The sequence below is a fragment of the Lycium ferocissimum genome, chromosome 7, assembly GCF_029784015.1.
Source record: "Lycium ferocissimum isolate CSIRO_LF1 chromosome 7, AGI_CSIRO_Lferr_CH_V1, whole genome shotgun sequence".
In the NCBI taxonomy this organism is placed as follows: domain Eukaryota; kingdom Viridiplantae; phylum Streptophyta; class Magnoliopsida; order Solanales; family Solanaceae; genus Lycium; species Lycium ferocissimum.
Window position 1 is genome coordinate 22612713 of NC_081348.1, and position 21017 is coordinate 22633729.

At 35.2% G+C, this 21017-nt stretch overlaps 2 protein-coding genes and 1 pseudogene across 2 annotated transcripts; 1 reads left to right on the forward strand and 2 right to left on the reverse strand.

The window, feature by feature from the left end:
• Window positions 1–6445: 6445 nt before the first annotated feature.
• Window positions 6446–8265, reverse strand: LOC132063842 (acidic endochitinase-like; annotated as a pseudogene).
• Window positions 8266–8405: 140 nt separating this feature from the next.
• Window positions 8406–9749, reverse strand: LOC132063841 (uncharacterized). The gene has a single exon (XM_059456570.1). The coding sequence runs from the start codon at window positions 9644–9646 to the stop codon at window positions 8663–8665; it is 984 nt and encodes a 327-aa protein (XP_059312553.1). The 5' UTR covers window positions 9647–9749; the 3' UTR covers window positions 8406–8662.
• Window positions 9750–14829: 5080 nt separating this feature from the next.
• LOC132062599 (uncharacterized) lies at window positions 14830–15894 on the forward strand. The gene has a single exon (XM_059455136.1). The coding sequence runs from the start codon at window positions 14905–14907 to the stop codon at window positions 15706–15708; it is 804 nt and encodes a 267-aa protein (XP_059311119.1). The 5' UTR covers window positions 14830–14904; the 3' UTR covers window positions 15709–15894.
• The last annotated feature ends 5123 nt before the right edge of the window (window positions 15895–21017 follow it).

Genomic DNA, 21017 nt, shown 5'->3' on the forward strand with positions numbered 1-21017 from the left:
TTTGATTCCATTCCAATACAACACTTGTGAAATGCGCTTGTATGTCTGGAAAAAGCCTGAGTGACCACCTGCGGGTGAGGAATGAAATTCCCTAAGGAGCATGGGAATGTTTAATGACGAACGGGGAATCACCAGCCGACTTTTGAAAAATAGGCAGCCATTTTTTAGAGCATAATTTGAGTGTGAAGCCGGATCTTTAAGCAAATCTTGTGTCAACTGACGGAGTTGATCGTCCTGTTGAATTTCTATGGAAAGATCATCTAAGGTACTGCTGCGTAAGAGAGAAACAACCATGAAATGAAATTGGCGGGACAAGGCATCAGCGGCCTTATTTTCACAACCTGGGCGATATTGAATCTCAAATCAAATCCCATCAACTTGGTGATCCACTTTTGTTGATCCTCTGCCATAACATGCTGGTCCATGAGAAATTAGAGACTTCGTTGATCTGTTCGTATAATGAAATGTCGACCCATCAGGTAGTGACGCCACTTTTGTATAGCAAAATAATAGCCATTAACTCCCTCTCGTAAACAGATTTTGATTGAGCTCGAATAGAAAACCCTTTACTAAGAAAGGCGATGGGACATCCTTCTTGCATTAGGGCAACTCCAATCCCTAATCCCGAAGCATCTGTTTCAACCACGAACACCTTGTTAAAATCTGGTAGCGCCAAAACCAGCAAAGTGACCATGGCCTCCTTAAGAGAATCAAAAGCTAATTGAGCTTCTTTATTCCAATAAAAAGCATCTTTCTTGAGCAATTGTGTGAGCGGCCTGGCTATTTTCCCACAGTCACGAACAAACTTCCTATAGTAACCGGTGAGTCCCAAAAATCCCCGCAAACCTTTAATGTCTTTGGGACTTGGCCAATTAACCATGCTTGTTATTTTGGCAGGATCCGCCGAGACTCCACTTCCGAAAATAATATGTCTCAAGTACTCTAGTCGTTGCTATCCAAAATGACATTTTTTTCTATTGACAACCAAGTTATGAAGTTTTAAAATTTGTAGCACCTCCCGCAAATGATCCAAGTGAGTAGGAAAATTTGCACTATAAACTAATATGTCATCAAAAAAGACCAATACAAACTTACGTAAGTAAGGACGAAATATCTCATTCATCAAGGCTTAAAAAGTAGATGGAGCGTTAGACAACCCAAATGGCATGACCAAAAACTCATAATGTCCTTCATGTGTACGAAAAGTTGTCTTTGCTACATCTTCCTTGCAAACCCGGATTTGATGGTACCCCGATCTTAGATCCAACTTCGAAAATATGGTACCCCGATCTTAAGCTCATCCAAGTTCGAAAACCGGAATTGGAAAACCCTAGAATAGTAATCTCATGGGGCCCAATAATCGACACGTTCATCAAGGCTTTAGATGGATTAGACAACCCAAATGGCATGACCAAAAACTCATAATGTCCTTCATTGTACGAAAAGTTGTCTTTGCTACATCTTCGGGACCCCGATCTTAGATCCAACTTCGAAAATATAAGGCACCCCAAGCTCATCCAAAGAGTTCTTCGATTACTGGAATTGAAAATTTATCTCGGAATAGTAATCCATCCACACAAAATCACCAACTACCATCTTTTTTGTGAACTAGCAACACTGGACTGGAAAAAGGACTTGTACTTGGTTGAATGATACTAGCTACAAGCATTTCCTGGACAATTCGCTCAATCTCATTTTTCTGATAATGAGGGTAACGATATGGACGAATATTGGGTGGATTAGATCCCTCTTTAAGCCGGATAGCATGATCACGACTTCTACTGGGTGGCAGCCCTTTCACTTCCTCAAATAAAGTTCCAAATTCTTCCAATAATTGGTGCAAATCCAAATTCTCATGTTCCTCCCTTGCTGTTAACTCATTCAGATCAACATAATACCCTTCTCCATATTTTTGCAAGGCTTTAAACAGAGTTTTGAGTGAAGCCACTGATTTGGACAATGAGGGGTCTCCTCGAACAACTCGTGTTTGCCCTCCTGTGTCAAATTTCAGCATCAACGTTTTGAAATTAGCTTGAATGTCCCCCAAAGTCTCCAGCCACTCTAATCCTTGGACAAATTAAAAAAGAAATAATCTTGTGTTATGCGGAAATTATCAATCCACAATTCCACTTCTTTGCAGCTTCCCTTACTCTTTACTTGCCGTTAGGGGGTGTATGGACCAAGTTGGTTCGGATTTTTTAAACGCCAAACCAAACCAATTGCGTCGGGTTTTTAAATTTATACACCAAACCAAACCAATAAAATTCGGGTTTTTCAACCTCGGGTTTTCTCGGTTATTCGATTTTCTCGGGTTTTTCGGGTTTTTTTTCGGAATAGTCTTGATAAAAAACATATAACTTTTACTTCAAATATTTCTTTAGTTCTAGTAAGATACAACTATATAATTAAGGTGTTTCTTAAGAAAATAACACAAAATGTGAGAAGAGTGATGACATTGTATTAAAATATTCAACAAAAGCTAATAAATTCGGTCAAAATAAATATTGCTAATTAACAAGCCATAAAAAAAATGACCATAATCTAAAAATACTAACTAAAATAAGTGGCTAATAATTATTAATTACATGACAAAGAAATAAAACTTAAGTTATGTTTTTTCACTCTCTAAATAAATTATGCAAAACTAAAGAATAAATATCCAACATTATTGTCATTCCTAGTGGTAAATTGAATTTCTTTTGTTAGCATTAGTGTTGAGTTAGTTTTGGTTTGGTCTTTATTTGAGTTGGACTTTATTTGAGTTATTAACATCCATAGGATATAAAACTTATTGACATTCAAAACTCGAAGTTCAAGCTTGAATAATATGATAATAGTTAAAGAATTACGAAAAAATTTAAGAAATATTTATAAATTACATTACAAATAAATATTTTTATGTATAAAATATTTTAAAATTTGAATACATGTAATGTCGGGTTTGACTTTTTTTAGTTAAAACCAAACCAAACCAATTATGATCGGGTTTTTTTTTTCAACACCAAACCAAGTCAAATCAAACCACTAGTCGGGTTTTTGTTCTCTGTTTGACTCGGTTTATCGGTTTGATGCGGTTTGTCGGTTTACTTTGTACACCCCTACTTGCTGTCCATTCCCTACTTCCACTACAAACGGCTTAGTTTCTGTTTGCTTTAGCCCCAATTCTTCGGCCACTGTGCGAGAGATAAAATTTGTTGATGCTCCGCTATTAATCAACACAATAACCTTCTTCCCTAATATTGTTCCCCATACCTTCAAAGACTTCTTTGTGGTAAATCCTGCAATAGAGTACAAAGACAACTCCATTAACTTTTGAGACTCCGGTAGTTCTTGAACACTTAATTGGTCCATCCCTGCATTTATTATTTCCTCTGAATGCTCTTTTATGCCTCCATCTTTGTCGTCCTCTGCCGCTATAATAAGCAGATTTAACTGTTTTGAATTGCACCAGTGGTTGGGACCATATTTTTCATCGCATTGAAAACAAAGTCCTCTCCTTAATTTATCCTGGTACTCTGCATCAGATAGCCTTTTGTATGCTCCTTCACGCCTTGCAGAAGTTTTAGGTCTTGGCTGCTCAATTTCTCCTCGATTTTGCTCTTGAACATGCCGTGGTATGGTTGTAACTGTTGTACGGGCAGAATGAAAGGGTGTTGTTGCTATACGCACAGGGGAACTTGTAAAACTTCTTGTTCGGCTATTGTCAATCACTGGAAACTGCATTGAACCCCTAGAAAGCGCCATACAAATATGTCTTAGCAAGTGGGCTTGGCTGAGAGCCCAATTCCTCTCTTCAATACGCTGGCTTTGGTCCATAATCTGGGTTAGAGTTCCCAGCTTGCTAAGACGCAAATCTGCCTTGATATCCTCTCTCAAACCATTTATAAAAATTCCTATCAAAACTGCATCATCGGCATCTTTCAAAGGTACTGAAAGTAATGTGAAATCTTTATTCGAAATCTTCTCTGTATTAGGCCACGCTTCCAGTTTGTTGCAATCCTATCAAAACCTCATATAAGTTCCCTGACTGTGATGGTGTAAAGCGTTGGCGTATCGGTACTCGAAACACATCCCATGTGACAATCGGCGCTCTTCTCTCCCACCACTGGAACCAATTTAGGGCTCTACCTTCAAGGCAAACAGCAGCAGCCTCCAATTTATTCTTGTCATCAATGCCATTAAAATGAAAATAACGTTCTGCTCTGTTAAGCCACCTATGTGGATTATCACCAGAGAATAAAGGAAGTTCCAATCTTCTAGGACGCGTTTCATCACGAAATTGTGGCTGAACTTCTCGAAATCCATCTCTTCTCTGCCATCACATCTGCGTCTTTAATTGGATCTTCCTGAACCACTGATTTTCCTTTCATATGTTGAAGAATTTCAGCGTCATGTTCATCTTTTTTTTTTTTTTTTTTTTTTGCATCCAGTCCCGTAGCTGCCCCACGTAATTACGTACTGAACCAATCTCCTCTTGTACTTCGTCCATTGTCTTCTCTAACCCTTCAATCCTTCCCTCCATTCGGTTGAAACCATGAAGGCTCGATACCAAAATTGTTAGAAACCAGAAACTTTGCTAACCTTAATCAGTAGACTTCCAAACACAACACAGAAATAAGAGCAACACTTTAACTATTATTTACTGCCAACAAATAGAATAAGTTTTACAAATAGAGAAAGAACTTCATTACATCTAACAACGAAGGCATTTTGAGGAACCTTAACCTCCAAATCTGCCAGAGAAAAACCTACAGAAAAAACTGCCCCTTTTTTTCCTTCTTCTTAGTACAATATAACACATTATAACTGCCTAAACTGCAAAGTAACTGCTATGTAACTACTGGATATACATACACATAATAATTAATTAATAAAACATTTACAATTAAGCCTTATTTTCACCCTTTTTCCTGCGGTTATAGACCCTAGTGACAGCAGGTCTAACAGTTGTCTTGTAAAATAAGAAAGAAACTTATGAATTTAATACGTCCATTAACCTAGTTTTGTAGTGTATAGACCAAGTGCCTGCATATGGGAAGAGTGATTTTTTTTGGCTTAACATCTCAAATCTAGATAAGACCGTTAGTTCAGCAGATTGTTCACTGATTCTGGAAGTACCCGAGTGGGATAACTGTTGATATATGAATTCTTGAATTGCATATAGAAAGAGGTAGATAACAAAATGGTTTTTATCCTGTTCTAGTAGTGATTATGACTTAGTCTTATCATATCGAAGAGGGTTCAATACCAGAAAGGATTTTTTGCTCGTTCAGGCTACTTACTCTCAAAAGAACAAAAAAAATTACACAGAGATTTAGACAAAACTTGTAGTTATGAATTTGGAGTTTTTGCTCTGATTCTAAGTTAGGAAGTTCATTAAACTGTAAATTGCTGCTAATGGACTTGGTGAGTACAATTAAATAGGCATATCTAAAATCTTTAAACCAATGTCCAAATGGAGAACTGGACAGGAAGGGGATATTAGCTTGTCATGAAATTCTCCCTACTCATCCTATGCAAGCCATCAAACCACTCTTTTTGGTTTCCCATAAAAGTCTCACAGATTTTAGAGTAACTTTTACTATTTCATCACTTCACTCACAAAAGAGAGAGAGAAAGAAGAAAAAGTCAGAGAACAAAGGACAATAACTTACTACTTCATAACATTCACTGGCCACAAATTGGTAGGATGATAGCAGGTAACAGGTCTGCTAGATTTTCTTGGTGTATTTTCTGGAGTTTACTTCAGGGCATAACAAGATGATGAAGCAATGTCAAACTTGTGGACTTCAAGATCTTATTGACGTTATACACCTTCGCGAAAAGCCACTATATGTGAGAACATGCTGCTTTTTTAACCATATATGAATGAGTTTTGTTACTATGTAAGGCATGTCTTGTGCCGTTATATCACAATGAATCATTTCGAAATCAGAAAACGATTGGCCTTAGTCATGAATGAACAATATTTGTTGAAGCATGAATGAAAGGATAATATATCGAGTTTTATAATGCCTTTTTTTTTCCTCAAAACTTATAGTAACTAATCTTGTTCTTGAGCGAACCACTAATGGTTGTGCATCCATTTCATTAAGGATTTTTAAACCCCTATGTTGTCAATATGCTGTGAAATAGATATGAGAAAGGGACTAATATAATTAATCTAATGGTAAGACAAGAAAAAACTAACGGAAAACTGTCTACGTCCTGAATTTTATAGAAGCATTATTGTAAATACCGATACTTGCTTGGGAAGATTCCACTGTCTAGATGAGGCTTGCTTTTGTATGCCTAAATTTTTTGCAATCCGATTTTTAAGAAGTTAAATATTAGAAGCTAATATGTCTTCATGCATCTTTATACTCTAATTCTCCTCAACCATTCTTGTGTTGATTATTGTGGCCTTGATCATGGTACATAAGATTAACAACTTTCTTTTGTTTGGACAGAACAGACAATTATGAATTGTTGTCATGGAAAATGTCTTGATTGAGATGAAAATTACACAGGTAACAAGTTGCTATCATATTATATATGTATAGTACCACAACATATTAGATCACTAACAAGGGCTGAGGTATAGCTCAGAACTTCAGACATCACTCTTGATTAAAGAACTATAATTGGTCTGATCATCGTAGTATTTTGACCACAGCATCACACCACCATACGTTTTTTATTGATGGAAGAACTTGGGAAGTGAGGTCATCAGCAGGGATGAATCCACTGCCAGCAGCCGCAGGAGCAGCTGGCAAGCCGAGGAAAATCTTTGTGGCCGGGATATCTGCAGTCCACTGTTCCCATGCAGCTTCAAGATTGCTAATATCACTAGAACTGTATTGACAAGGAGGGTTATTATAGAATTGAACCCAAACATAGTCGAAAAGGCCTGTTTTTAAAGCATTTCCACTCCAAGCATCAGGGAATGGACACTGAGGAGCTGCTGTTAAGTAAACTTTTAAGTAAACTTTCTTTCCCACACTGCACTATGCAGCAAGAGATTTGGCAAGAACATCCCAGTACAGATCGGTTCCTCCTTCAATATCAAAGTCTATTCCGTCTAAAACAGCATCACCAAGTGGACGAGTAGTCGATTGTCCCCCCAAGAAGTTGTTCCAAAGATAAGTAGCAACTTGCCTAGCATCATCAGCAGAAGCAAGATAATAGCCCCCAGCACCGCCTCCAATTGACAGCATCACTTTAATTCCTTTCACTTGACAGGATTTTATATCTGTGCTTAATTTGGTACATTTGCCAACATTTGGATTACAATGGCCAGCTAGATTTATCATTGGTTGTTGACCATTACCAAAGGTTGGCAAAAAGGCTATGATCACAAAATCATAGTTCATCATGGCACATATTTCTGCCAGAGTTCCTTCACCCCCATTTTGACCCCAGTAAATAGCAATTCCACCAGCATCACAAGAAGCTGCTAGTATTAGAATTACTATGGAGAATAATGCAAGCGGTCTATTGGATTGGAGTTCCATGCCTTGCCGATTTTGCAAAATGTTGAAATGACTTCTATAGGAAATTAAAACTATAAAGCTGTTCTGCTTTAGAATTCTGGTAGATGTGCATTAGGAGTGCTTTTATAGGATGAAAATTTGCTTACTCAGACTGCTACGTTGTGCTTATGCTAGGAAGGCATGGCTTCACGGTTAAGCAGTTCTCAATTTTATTTAAGTTAAAGGATTAGTCTTTGGTTTGTGCTCCTGGATTTGCTATTATGTTGTCTCTGCCCCCTTGTCTTCTCCCATAGTCTTTTTGATGTTAAAACAAAGGCAAAGTGTGTCCTATTAAGCAAGACTAGCCCACTTGATAAACATTTAAGATTCTAAAATGCAAGTCTTATAAACTATGTAAGACAAATGTGAACCGTGTTTCTATTTCCTCTTCCTAATACTAAGTCCTCAAGGTAATGGACTTGTTGATTCAGCACTGAAAATACTCAATAAGTTCTCATTATTTCCAGTTATTAGGAATATTACTTGGTTACAATAACTATACTCATGGTATGAAAAGTTAAAGCCGGTTTAGATATTGAAGTTCGCAATGAATTTCTGGAGAAAGGAGTGTAACATTGGGGAACCGCAGTTCACATTTTCTACATCCAATATTGAGACAAAGCCTAGAAATTATCATAACACAAGTGGCATAATTGTTGAAATATGATATCTTGAATTGCATAGGAAAAGAGATAGTACAACATGAAAAATGATTCTTTATCCCATTCTGCTAGTGTCAGGACTCTGTCTTTTCATGTTGACGACAGTTTCAACACCAGCAAGGAATATTTACTCTTTCAGGCTACCTAGTAAACCTAAGCTTAAGGCATAACATAACAAATCTTAAAGAAAGCAAGAGTATCTAAAGGAACACTAATATTAACTAACTCAAGCTAAAATAAAGCAAATAAATTAACACCTCAGCAGTCATATACTTCTTATTGTCACTCATTATACTAACAAAAATCAAACACTCTTGCACATTAAAATCATACACGTACTACGAGAACCATAAAATATATCTGACGGATCCACCTTAATCTCAGCCAAAACTGTCAAGAAAGATATATTGAGTGATCCACCTTTAACTAACAAAATTGGTATGATTCAAACAACTTTAAGGGGAAAACATTTAAAGGAAAATTACAGCACTAGGATTCTTGGCTAGTATTTCCAACCTGCGGTGCTTTCACCGATTTGATGGATGATCCAGCAAGACAAGTCAGCCTAGATTTTGTATTAGCCTCAGCAAGTGGAATCGCCTTATCTTTGCTAGTCATTCGAACATCCCAAACACGTATAACCCCATCCGACGATGCAGATGCTACTATATGCTCATGATCACCATCACCATCATTGTCTTTATGCAACACAACAATACCCTTCACACGTGTCGAATGTGCATCTTCAATACTATAAGCAACTTTCCCACTACTTACATCCCAAGCTTTAACACTCTTATCCTCTCCACCAGTAAACAAAACACCCTTCATACCGGGTGTCGCACAAAGCACCTTCTTATCATTACCAATCTCTAAAACAATCTTAGCATCTTCAGATTCATGTACAGTAATTTTCTCATCCATAACAGTAAAAAACTTTTCACCACCATCACTAAAACTAATCAAAGAAGCTTCTTTACCCAACCTACAGTAAAAACTCCTCCTACCTCTAACCAAATTAACCATAGCCATACATTCATCTCTACCTACACTCAAAGCCAACCTCCCTGACGGATGAACACAAATAGAATTAACTCCCTTACGATGAATTTTCACAGTCTTTAAATGAACAAACGGGTCCGCATCGTATATCGAAACGGACCCATCTTCAGAACCAGCAATTAGGTTACGGGGAAAAGAATATGAATGAGGGGTAAAAAAGGAAAGTGAAGTTATAGTTGAGGTGTGATGGAGGGAACCTATTTCGGAGCAAGTTGAGAGGTCGTAGATTTTGATGGTGTCATCGGCGCCGCCGGATACTGCGGCGGAGCCGGCGACGGCGGTGCATTTTATGGGTGAGAGATGTGAAGGGAAGGAGAAGAGAGGGGTAAGAGAGTAATTTTGATCGGTTTTGGGGGATTTTAGTTTGAATCCCCAAATGAATCTCTCGTATGAACCTGCAATTAAACTCATTGTTGGTGCTGCGTATAGTTGAGAGAGAAGAGGGAGATGAAGGGTTTATGTAAAACCGGAAAACCCTAGGAAGAGCCAAAGGTTAAGTAGTTCTCAAGTTTATTTAGAGCACTTTTGGTGCCCTCAATTATTTGTACATTTTAATTTAGTCCCTGTTATATTTAAGTAAGCACATTAAATTTTCAATCAATTGAGTTATGCAACTTTGCTTGTGAATATTCACAAATGTACTATAATTAATAACTGTTCCGCCACTTAATTGCTCATGTACTATGTTATTCTTGTATTGTTACACCACATTTAACGGTGAGGGACTAAAAACACACATTTTTAATAAAATGAAGGTTAAATATGTTGAGTTATATAATCACAAGTACCGAAAGGAGAATTTACCAATAACGGGGGTACCAAAGGTGCTATTATCCCTTTAAATTATTATACTAGGATTAATCTTTTTTCTTTTTGGAAAGTTATAGGATTAATCTTTGGTTTGTGCTTCTGGATTAGTCACGATTAAGTAGGGTTTATGTTGTCTTTTCCTTCGTTTGTCTTCTCCCAAAGTCTTTTTGATGTTAAAACAAAGGCAAAGTTTGTCCTATTAAATAGAGATAGAGATAAGGCATAGACACATATAAACTAAACTGTCAGTTACATAGCTTAATTATGCAGTTTTCATATCATCTTCGTGAACTTATTTTTTTTCGTATTATTTACTTCTTTATTAATTACTTAATAAAGAAAATAAATTAAAACATATCATTTGCATACATGCACACACCTATACTAGATAAAAAAGAAATAAGGATCTTAATGTCTTGTTTCATTTGATTATTTCGAACCCAAATTCATTGGACATCATTGGCTCTCATGTCTCGGCCCCTTTATGTATGGTTGGATTTTCAATTTTATATATGTAGTATATACTTTAATGGAGAATGAATTTTTCGGCTCTTTTTATAGCGAAAATGTTCTTTGCATCTAATATACACGAGAGGCGTGAATCTCATTTATTTCAATATGTTCTATGCAGAATGCTTAGGCTTGACTTTATTCCTTATGAAGAATTCTTGATTAGCATAAAGGGATGTTGAAAACGAAAAATACGATAAAAGTAAATTCAGGGGGTAAATAATACGAAAAAATTAAATTCATGGGATAACAAGACTTTCGCATAGTTTAGATGTGTAAGGAGTAATTTCACAAATAATTTAAGTATGTTTCTCTGTGTTATCCCTATTAAATAAGACTAGCCCACTTGATAAACATTTAAGATTCTAAGATGCAAGTCTTTTAAACTACGAAAGAAAACTATATGAACTCTGTTCACAATCCTCTTTCAAACACTAGCTCCTAAATGAAATGGACCAGTGGCTTCAGCACTGAAAATAGTCTGTAAGAAAAAAGAGTTCTCATTATCTCCAGTTATCAGGAAAAATATGTGGTTAGACAAAGGTAACTATGCTATGGCATGACTTGTTAAAGATGGTTTAATATTGAAGTTCTCAACTCTTAAAATGCATTTCTGGAGAAAGGACCAAACAGAGAAGAGTAATTTTTTAGGCTTAACAGCTCTAATCTAGATAAGCCCATTGATTCAGCAGCATGTGCATTCACTGATTATAGAAGTACATATACTCTTCTGGGAACTCCAGTTCACATTTTCTACATCCATTAATAATTACTATCATTAGCAGTCTATAAATTAAGTAATGTAACATTGGTGTAGTCTTCTGCTATTGGCTCCATCAAAGTAAATATCAAATGTTGAGACAAAGCTTAGATCTTTAGCATAACATAACACAAGTGGGATAACTGTTGAGATTGAATTCTTGAATTGCAGATAGGAAGAGGTATAATATGAACAATGATTTTTTATCCTGTTATGCTAGTGGTTAGACTTTTTCTTTTCATGTCAAAAACGGGTTTAATACCAGAAAGAAATATTTACCCGTTCAGGTTATTTTCACACACCCCTAAAATATTGGGAAAAATTATGGAGAACTGATTGCGTGCGGGGGAGGGGGAATAGGCCCATTTTGCCTTGCAGCCCAATTCTCATGTGGGTGTGAGCCCTAGGCTCCTTACAATCAATGAGGGGCGCTCTCTCTTTTGAGATACCATGTTTTCTTCCAACATAAAATATCCTGCATCCAAAAGAATTAAAAAAAAAACCTACAGAGAGATTTAGACAAATAGGCAGCACAATAGAGATATAATGGTGAATCTTTGGTTTCCCCAAGAATCATTTTTGCTAGAGGTCTTCATACATACTACTATAGATACATAATAACTTAACCAACTACTTGTGAAACAACGGAGATACTGTTAATTAATACAATGACAATACATTAATTTTAACAATAACTTATACAACAATCAAATTGGCAGAATGACGGGTAATAGGTGTGCTAGATTTTATAGATACATCTTCTGGAGTTTACGCCATGACATAACAAGATATGATGAAAGCAATGTCAAATTTGTGAATTTTAAAATTGAGAACATGCTGCCTTTTGAAATAAGTCATGAATGAATAATACTTGTTAACATAGAAGGCATGTCTTGCACCGTTCTATCACAACGAATAGACATTTTGAAGCATGCAAGAAAAATATTTGTTAGTCATGTTTAAGCATGCAAGAATAATATATGGATTTTTTATAATGCCTTCTTTTTTCTCAAAACTTAAATGTAATCTTGACCTTGAGTGAGCCATTAAAGGATCTATATCCATTCTATAAAGAACTTTAATTTTTAAACCCCTATATTGTCAATATTATGCTGTGAAATAGATATTAGAAAGGACTACTCTTAATGGTAAGACAAGATAAAACTAATGAGAAAAAGTGTCTACTCCCTGAATTTAATAGAAGCATTATTGTAAATATCACATCCATACATGCTTGTGAAGATTTCACTGTCAAAATAAGGCTTGTTTTTGTATGCATAAATCCCTTTATTCTCCTCAAACTGCACTTTACCATTCTTGTGGTGATATTGTGGCCTTAATCATGGTACACAACATTAACAACTTTCTTTTGTTTGGTCAGAAAAGACAATTATGAATTCTAATATATAATGGAAATTGTCTGTTTGAGATGACTGATATTTGGCCTTGAAATTGCCATATGTTGTTCTATTTTTAAAAAAAAAAATTGGCACCTAACTAATAGGCAAGTAGTTAGCAGACAAATCCTGTTCCTTTGGGCAAACAAGTAGGGGACCTTTGTAAATCAGTTCTAGCCTCTGATTCTGCTTTTTCTCCCAACAAACTAGGGACACTGTGTCTGTTCTTTTCTCTTTTTCCTTTATTTCTTTTCCTTTTCTTACAATTTCAAGATTCTTTTAGTTTTTACAGTAATGTGTACAGAAAAAAAGATAAAAGAATCATAGCTCCAGAACTAATTTTCATTCGAGTGAAAGTCATTTAACTGTTTAAGGCATTTTCCTTTTTTTTTTTTTCTGCAAAATTTTCGTTGGTCAATGACTAACAGGCAGCGTAATAAAGCATCAATACGCAGGCAGCATAATAAAGCATCAATACGCATTCATACCATAATTAAATCAATCTTCTTATAGAAATAAAACAAAAAATTAAGAGCTTCGAGCCAATACAGATTGAGAAGATTGACTCAAGAACCAATTTCATTAATTTTGAGCTTGATTGCAGAATTCAGACCTAACCATTAAGTAAGAAGTGATGGGAACGATAGAACTTGCGTGAATGCAAAAGATTCTATTGAAAAAATAATCGTGCTAAAATGCTGCTAACAAGAATTGATATTTTTAATTCTGTGCTATCAAACTAAACTAATTAGTCTTCATAGTTTGTTTAACTATGACTTCAATTACCCATTCCTTTAGCTGCGTTTGAAACCTTTTGGCTACATTCTGGGGTCAGTATGTCTTTGTCTGTAAATACTTCTTCTCTCTTCCTAACTTGTTGCCTCATTTGTTTCTTTTTGTCTATTTGAGTCCTAACAGTCAAGAGACAGATAATACTAATACTTTAAGACAATCATTTTTCTACCAGAAGCATGTAGGAAGCAGCAACTTGTATTAAAAATGGCAAAGGGCAAATAATATCACTATCTGAAGCATGGTCAACGGCTCCAACATGCCTGCTATTAGTTGCAAATTTTTAATAGTAATAGTATCTCCTTACACCATTCCTGCCGAAAACGAGTATCATATCCATATGTCATCAAATTGGCATTTAGTAAAATTTTGGTCAATATGAAAAGTTAAGTTTAAATAATACATTACTTAATATATTTCTAGAACTAGAACACCTCAGCACTGCATTTAATTTACTGATCCATATTTTCTCATTTTTTTCTTAAATAACTTCATAACTCCAAAGTGGGCTTTTACTAGGATTTTATTAAATGCTAAATTCTTGATTTATCATAGTTTAACATTCATTGGAGTTATGCTTTTGTTTCTTTTCATTTCTTGCTGTTTTAAAATAACTGTTTTAATTCTAACGAGTAATGGGGCTGCAGAAATATTAATATTGTATTTAGTTGGACGGCAGTGATAACATTAGGTGCTACATATACAGCAAAAAACAAGAAAAACGAAGAATTCAAAAGATAAACTAACACATAAATATGATGATTACTTTGAGAAAACAAAAAAAGAAAGAAAAAAAAAAGAGATCAATTGTCCAAATTAGTTCCTTCCTTTGATATGAATGGAACATGTGTTGCTGCTAAAACTTGTTGAAATAAGAAAATCTATGCAATATGTCACAGTAAAACAAGTTCATGTGATTGGATCAATCCTTAGCCAAGCATTATATAAAAATTTGACTTATATACACCGACTGAAAAATATTAAGAGATAATGGTAAAAAACACACCTGAACTATAATTTTTTTTTTGTCTCACACCTAAACTATCAGTTGCTCCTTTTTCCTAATTGAACTATCGTGGTCTATGTATTAAAACACACCTAATTGAGTAGATGGTGGTGATAGTTCAAGTAGGAGAAGGAACAATTGATAGTTGACCTAGTCAATTTCGAGGTATGATTTAATACATAAATGGTGATAATTCTGGTAGGAAAAAAACAATTGATAGTTGAGAACTGAAACTCGCGAAAAAATATAGACAAGTGTGTTTTTGACCATTAACGCAAATATAAATATATTTTAATGTGTTGTATCGTGCAACCTGTCTTATTTCCCTGTAAACTCTTTATATAAGCATCTCTTTTCCCTTTTCCTTTCTTCACATATTATAGTACTATTCAACATGGAAAACTCCCAACAACCTCTTGCCACAGAGAGTTTTTCATATAGCTGGTTGTTGAACAGAAAACCTTCCATTGATGGCCTAACAGAATCCCCTAGACCCTCTTATAGTAGTGATGATGAGGAACACATAAAGTTCATCGCTTATTCGAAAAGATTCCTGGAAGAAGCCCAAAACTTCAACTTTGATGTTCATCCTGTTTCTGAATCTGTCCATGCTGATGAAATTTTCTCTGATGGACACATCATGCCTCTGTATCATGATAGATCAAAGATTGAATCTTTTCAAGAAACCTTCAATAATTTCAATACTTCATCAATTTCCACACCTATCTCTACAGTTTCTTCTGGAACTAGCCAAGCTGATTTTCTTGAAAAATGGAGGAAATTTTCTGGCAGAATCTTGGTTAAGTGGTATAGACTCATCAAGCCATTTTGTAAAAATTTAGGAAGTTCAAGAAAAAGCACTGCAAAAGTTGATGATCTTCAAAGAAAAGTAAGTGAAATTCAAAGCCGCAAGAATACTACTGCTGATTCTTCATCATTTCAGGGATCTCCTCGTCGAATGATGAAATCTTATTCTGTTGTCGATTGGGCTGGAAATGGTAACGACCGAAGAAGTACTAGTACTAGTAAAGTTAAGAGTTTGAGAAAGGTGAAAAGCTGGAGCAATATTAATTCACCACATGCTTATTCCCCTATAAAAAGTCCTTCCACTGATCATTCTACTGATGTTTGGCGCGATATGGAGAACGCGATTTCTGATGCAATTCTGCACTGTAAAAGATCACTGGAGCAATATTAATTTCATCCTTCTTTTCTTAGATGTATATTTAGATTTTCGTCCCTTGATACAAATAATTTATCATGTATCACTCAGATTCAATATTTTGTACATTCTGAGGTGAAAAAAGAAAAACAAGTTGTGGTTAGGACTTACATCTATCTTATTATGTGTAGACAATCTTAATAATATTTTGGTACTCTCTTATCTTAGTTTATCATTTTGAAGTCTGTGATCCAACTTTATCAATGCTTGAGGATGGATAAAATTGGATTAAAAGTATCAGTTCTTGGAAAGATAATTTCAAAAATGAAGACTGGTGCCATAATTGGAATGAAATAATATGAGTACTTGGGCATTTTTTCCACTTTTAGCATTTTACTTGCAGAAAACTAAACAATTTTTTTATGGTCTGGGGATAAGGTTGTAAAATGCCATCAGGACCATCACATGTTTCATTTTTTTCTCTTTTTGTTCTTTTCTGGGGATGGTCTGTGCCATTATGTGGAGCAGCTAGGAGGGATTTTGATGACAGCCCCACCACTACAAGTCTTTGTTTTTTTTTCTCGCCCGGCGTTCGGTGTCTGATTAAATCGGGATCGCGTACTGCAGGATCCATTTATGGGGCGACGCTTTCAACAGAATTTTTTTTTATTCCCAAAGGATCGAACCTAAAACGTCTGGTTAAGGATGGAGAGACCCCAACCATCCCATGTTGGTACTTGGTATCACTACATGTCTAGTCTAGTACTACATGTGATAGTTTTATATGGGTTGAATTAATGGAGTATGATATCACTCACATTTTTAATTAGTGCCCAATTTCGACTAAATAATTCACAGCACTTCCATGAAGACCAATTAATCTTTTGATTCACAAAGGGCCAAATTCCTCACGTCAGAGCAGCACCGCCCCTCCAACCCCCTCCGTGCAACCCACCTCTTAAAAATAAATTAAAGAGAAGATATGGGAAATGGGGAGTCTAGGATTTGTAGTCAATGAATTTTGTTCTTTATATATGTGCTAAATTTATTCTCATACGCTCAATTAATACCACAGGAAAGCTACTACGCTCGATCTCTAGGGATAGTGACACAACAAAAAGCACTCAAAAAGGGCGTTGGAGGCCTCAAACTCAACCGAAGTTGGAGAATGAATTATGATCTTGTAGTTGTTTATATCAACTCAATAATTAGATAACACGTCTTCACGTGATTTAGTTAATTATTGTATACATTATGATTATCACCTTGATTTACGATGTAATCATGGTAACTTAGTATAGTTTAGTATATACACTCGGTGACTTGTGATGATAAATATTTTAGGGTACAATATTATTAAGAAAAAATGACAAAGGCCCATTATGTTTGGGGATAAATTCAAAATGGTCCCTTACATGTATTACGAGGCAATTTTAGTCCTTTAAATTTATCAAAAGTGAACACTTTGGCCTCTATCAAATATTTATCAAGCATCAAGGGGTCGCTTGATACACGGGATAAGGTGGGATATCCTAGGATTAAATTTATACTGTCAAACAGACGCAGTATAAATTTAATCTCAGACTTAATCCTGGATGTCCCACCTTATCACATCAAACTTGAGATTAATTATTCTAAAGATTATATTCTCGGGACTATAATCCCAGGATAATTTAGTTCGCAAACCAAACAACCCCTAATTAATTGTTTAATTGATTAGAAAAGAAGCTCAGCAAAAATTCTAGGTGGGAAACGGTTGTGTGAATGCTCTACTCAATTATCTGTGTAAGTCGTTCATTTCTAAAATAGGGAGAGCTGAAAACAGACATAATGGATTATTAGGGAATTGCCTGATCTAATCAAGAACCATTCCACGTTTAGCCATTAGAAATCATATCTTCCTATATGATTTGTAAACTATGCAGTAATAGTAATATTAATAATAATAATAATAATAATAAGAAGAAGAAGAAGAAGAAGAAAAATCAAAGATTAGTCTTCCTAACTTTTTTTGCCCTCCAAAGTTTGAAGATGTGAACTTGTTCCTAACTATTTTGCTATTTAAAGTGTGACACTGAACCCAAGAAATTCTGCTTAGTCGTAGAACTTTCTTAAAAGAAGAAGTTAATTCGGCATTGTTGACTTAAGAAGTGGGACAGGAATGTTAAGTTGACAAAGGAAACAAGCAAGACACAGTGGGGTCCCATGAGTGGCATTTTGTTAGGAGAAAATCCAAGAATTTTTCCCCATCACTCCTTTGTTTCCATGCACAAAATTTGTTTTCTTATCCTTAAGATGCAAAACAATGCACTCCTATCAAGAAGGGAAACACCACAAAATATGCTCTTTTTATTGCATTTGAAATTTGAAAAAACATTGATTTTGGTTCTTTTGAGATTTTGAGAGGGGACCAACGCCCTGTAGACATCCTACTTGTCCCCGCTAAATGTTTTTAGCATCCATTGTCTCAATTACCAGCTCATCACTTCAAATGATACACCTTAAAACATGGCTTTAGTTTGTCTATCGTGCGTTCATTTGATTGGAGATAAAACTCTTAAATCTAAATTAACTGTGTTGTAGTCTGTTGCTTTTTAGAAAGCATTTGGTTGGATACGAAGTATCTACTTTACCAGAGTAATTCTGATTGTGTAATAGCCATGTGTCAAACGTTCTTCCTCCACTCTAGCAAGATGAAAGCTGCTTTGGCCAAACATTGGCCATTTTTAAGATCTAGGCATATCGGTTTCGTATACGTAATTAGTTATATAAGCGCAATTGTGCTCATGTTACACGAGTAGATAAAGAATAATAACATAGTGCATTTAGCGGCGGAGCCAAAATTTTCACAATTTTTATATATTAAGAATAATCACGTTAAAAAATTGTTTCAAAGAAAATTAAAATAAAAGAGACAAACCTGGGCTTTTAATTATAGGTGACACTTAAGTCTTTTTTTGAGTGGAGGTGATTCAAGTTTTAATTATTGAGTGGAGGTGATAATCTTTGATTAGTGATTAAGGGGGTTTGAACTTGCCCAAAAGTTTCCATTTTGACGCTCAACTTTATTTTTAACACTTTGCTCCTAAGTTTTATTTTTAACACTTTGACCCACCCTCGAAGACCCCAAGCCCCCTTGTTTTCTTTATTTATTTTTTCACCCCCCTCCTCCCCACCCCCCCAAACCCCCCCAAAAAAATTTGATTTTCGTTATTTATTTTTTCACCCCGCCCCCCCCCCCCCCCCCCCCCCACCCAAAAAAATTTCGCCCCACCCAAAAAATTTTTAAAAAAAGTTTTGATTTTTTTCCTCCTCCTCCTCCTCCCCAAAAAGAATTTAAAAAGTTTTGATTTTTTTTTTTAATTTTTTCACCAACCCCCTCCTCCTCCCACCCCTCACTCCCCCCCCCCCAAAAAAAAAAAAAAATTGTTTTTTTAAAAAAAAATCTTGAAAAGTTTTTCTTTTTGTTTTTTTTGCACCTACCACCCCCACCCTTCCAAAACAAAATGTTTGTTTTAAAAAAAAATAGTTTTGAAAAGTTTTTGTTTTTGTTTTTTTGCCCCCCCCACCCCCAACACACACACTCCAAAAAAAATCTTGAAAAGAAGTTTTGATTTTTTTTGGAGGGGTTTAGGAAAAGTTTGGATAAAATTCAGGTTGTTGTTGTTGTTGTTGTGTGTTTGTAGTGAAATAGATGGTTCTTCTGTTGTTTTCCTGGTATGGTTCGGGGTTTAGGAAAAGATATCCAACTGATGGTTTTTTATTCTTGTCCTGGCATTTATCTGGTTCTGTTTGTAGAAGATAACCAATAGATTTGTAGTTGTTGCAACAAGTTCTACACTTTTTGCAATAAGTAGGCAATCTGTTGCAATGACTCATTCATCTGTTAGACATAGCTTCAATTATTTGGTTCTGTTTGTAGAAGATATCCAATAGATTTGTAGTTGTTGTCCAAGCCGAAATGCTCCATAGTTGTTAATTGCACTGTCTTGTAATAATAGTTATCTGTTGGAACTTTATGACATTTTAATGTTGTTCTTTTTTAGAATGGTAATTTATGTTCTTGGTGCTTGTGAACTTGGTTTATATGATATGTTGATCGTGTCCAATCATAAATGTGTGTATTGTTGTTAATAAATTGTTGAACAGTTTCGAACAAGTAGTGATTTTGTTGCAACAGCTCTGTAACTTGTTGGGTTTTATCCAACAAGTAACAGGACTTGTTGCAACAACTAGTAACTTGTGTTTTATCCAACTGCTAAAAGATTTTCAAAAGTAAGCAACGTTACAACAAGCTGATGTGCCTTATTGCAAGCCTAAGTTACATATTCAGGTTTTCCAACAAGTGAGTGACTTGTTTAAAACCTGGTAACTTGTTGTGTTTTATCCAACAAGAGTAAGGACCTATTCAACAACTATGTCATTTGCTGCAACATATATTACAGTTGTTACAACAGGTACTACACTTGTTGCAACAAATATTATAGTTGTTGCAACAAATACTACTTGATCTACCCATATTTAGTGATCAACAAAGGGAATCAATGATATTTAGTGATAAACAAAGGAAATCAACGATAAGTAGTGATCAATATATAATACTTAATCAATTTGATGGTATTTTGAGTCAGGAAAGATGATCTACTAAGTCAGTATGCACTAAATCCAATGATCATTAGAGTGAATTGATGTGAACTACTTTATTCACCCATATTTAGTGATAAACAAATGAAATCAATGATATTTAGTGATCAATATATAATACTTAATCAATTTGATAGTACTTTTGAGTCAGGAAAGATGATCTACTAAGTCAGTATGCACTAAATCGAGTGATTATTAGAGTGATTTGATGCGAACTACTTGATTCGCCCATATTTAGTGTTAAACAAAGGAAATCAACGATTTTTAGTGATCAATGTATAATACTTAATCAATTTGATAGTACTTTGAGTCAGGAAAGATGATCTACTAAGTCAGTATGCACTAAATCGAGTGATCATTAGAGTGATTTGATGCGAACTACTTGATTCACCCATATTTAGTGTTAAACAAAGGAAATCAATGCTATTTAGTGATCAATGTATAATACTTAATCAATTTGATGTATTTTGAGTCAGGAAAGATGATCTACTAAGTCAGTATGCACTAAATCGAGTTATCATTAGAGTGATTTGATGCGAATTACTTGATTCACTCATATTTAGTGTTAAACAAAGGAAATCAACGATATTTAGTGATCAATGTATAATACTTAATAAATTTGATATATTTTGAGTCAGGAAAGATGATCTACTACGTCAGTATGGACTAAATCGAGTGACCATTAGAGTAATTTGATGCGA

What these genes read in the sequence shown, in the direction of transcription:
- LOC132063841 (XM_059456570.1), bottom strand. Translation starts at nt 9,646, where the DNA reads ATGAGTTTAATTGCAGGTTCATACGAGAGATTCATTTGGGGATTCAAA.
- LOC132062599 (XM_059455136.1), top strand. Translation starts at nt 14,905, where the DNA reads ATGGAAAACTCCCAACAACCTCTTGCCACAGAGAGTTTTTCATATAGC.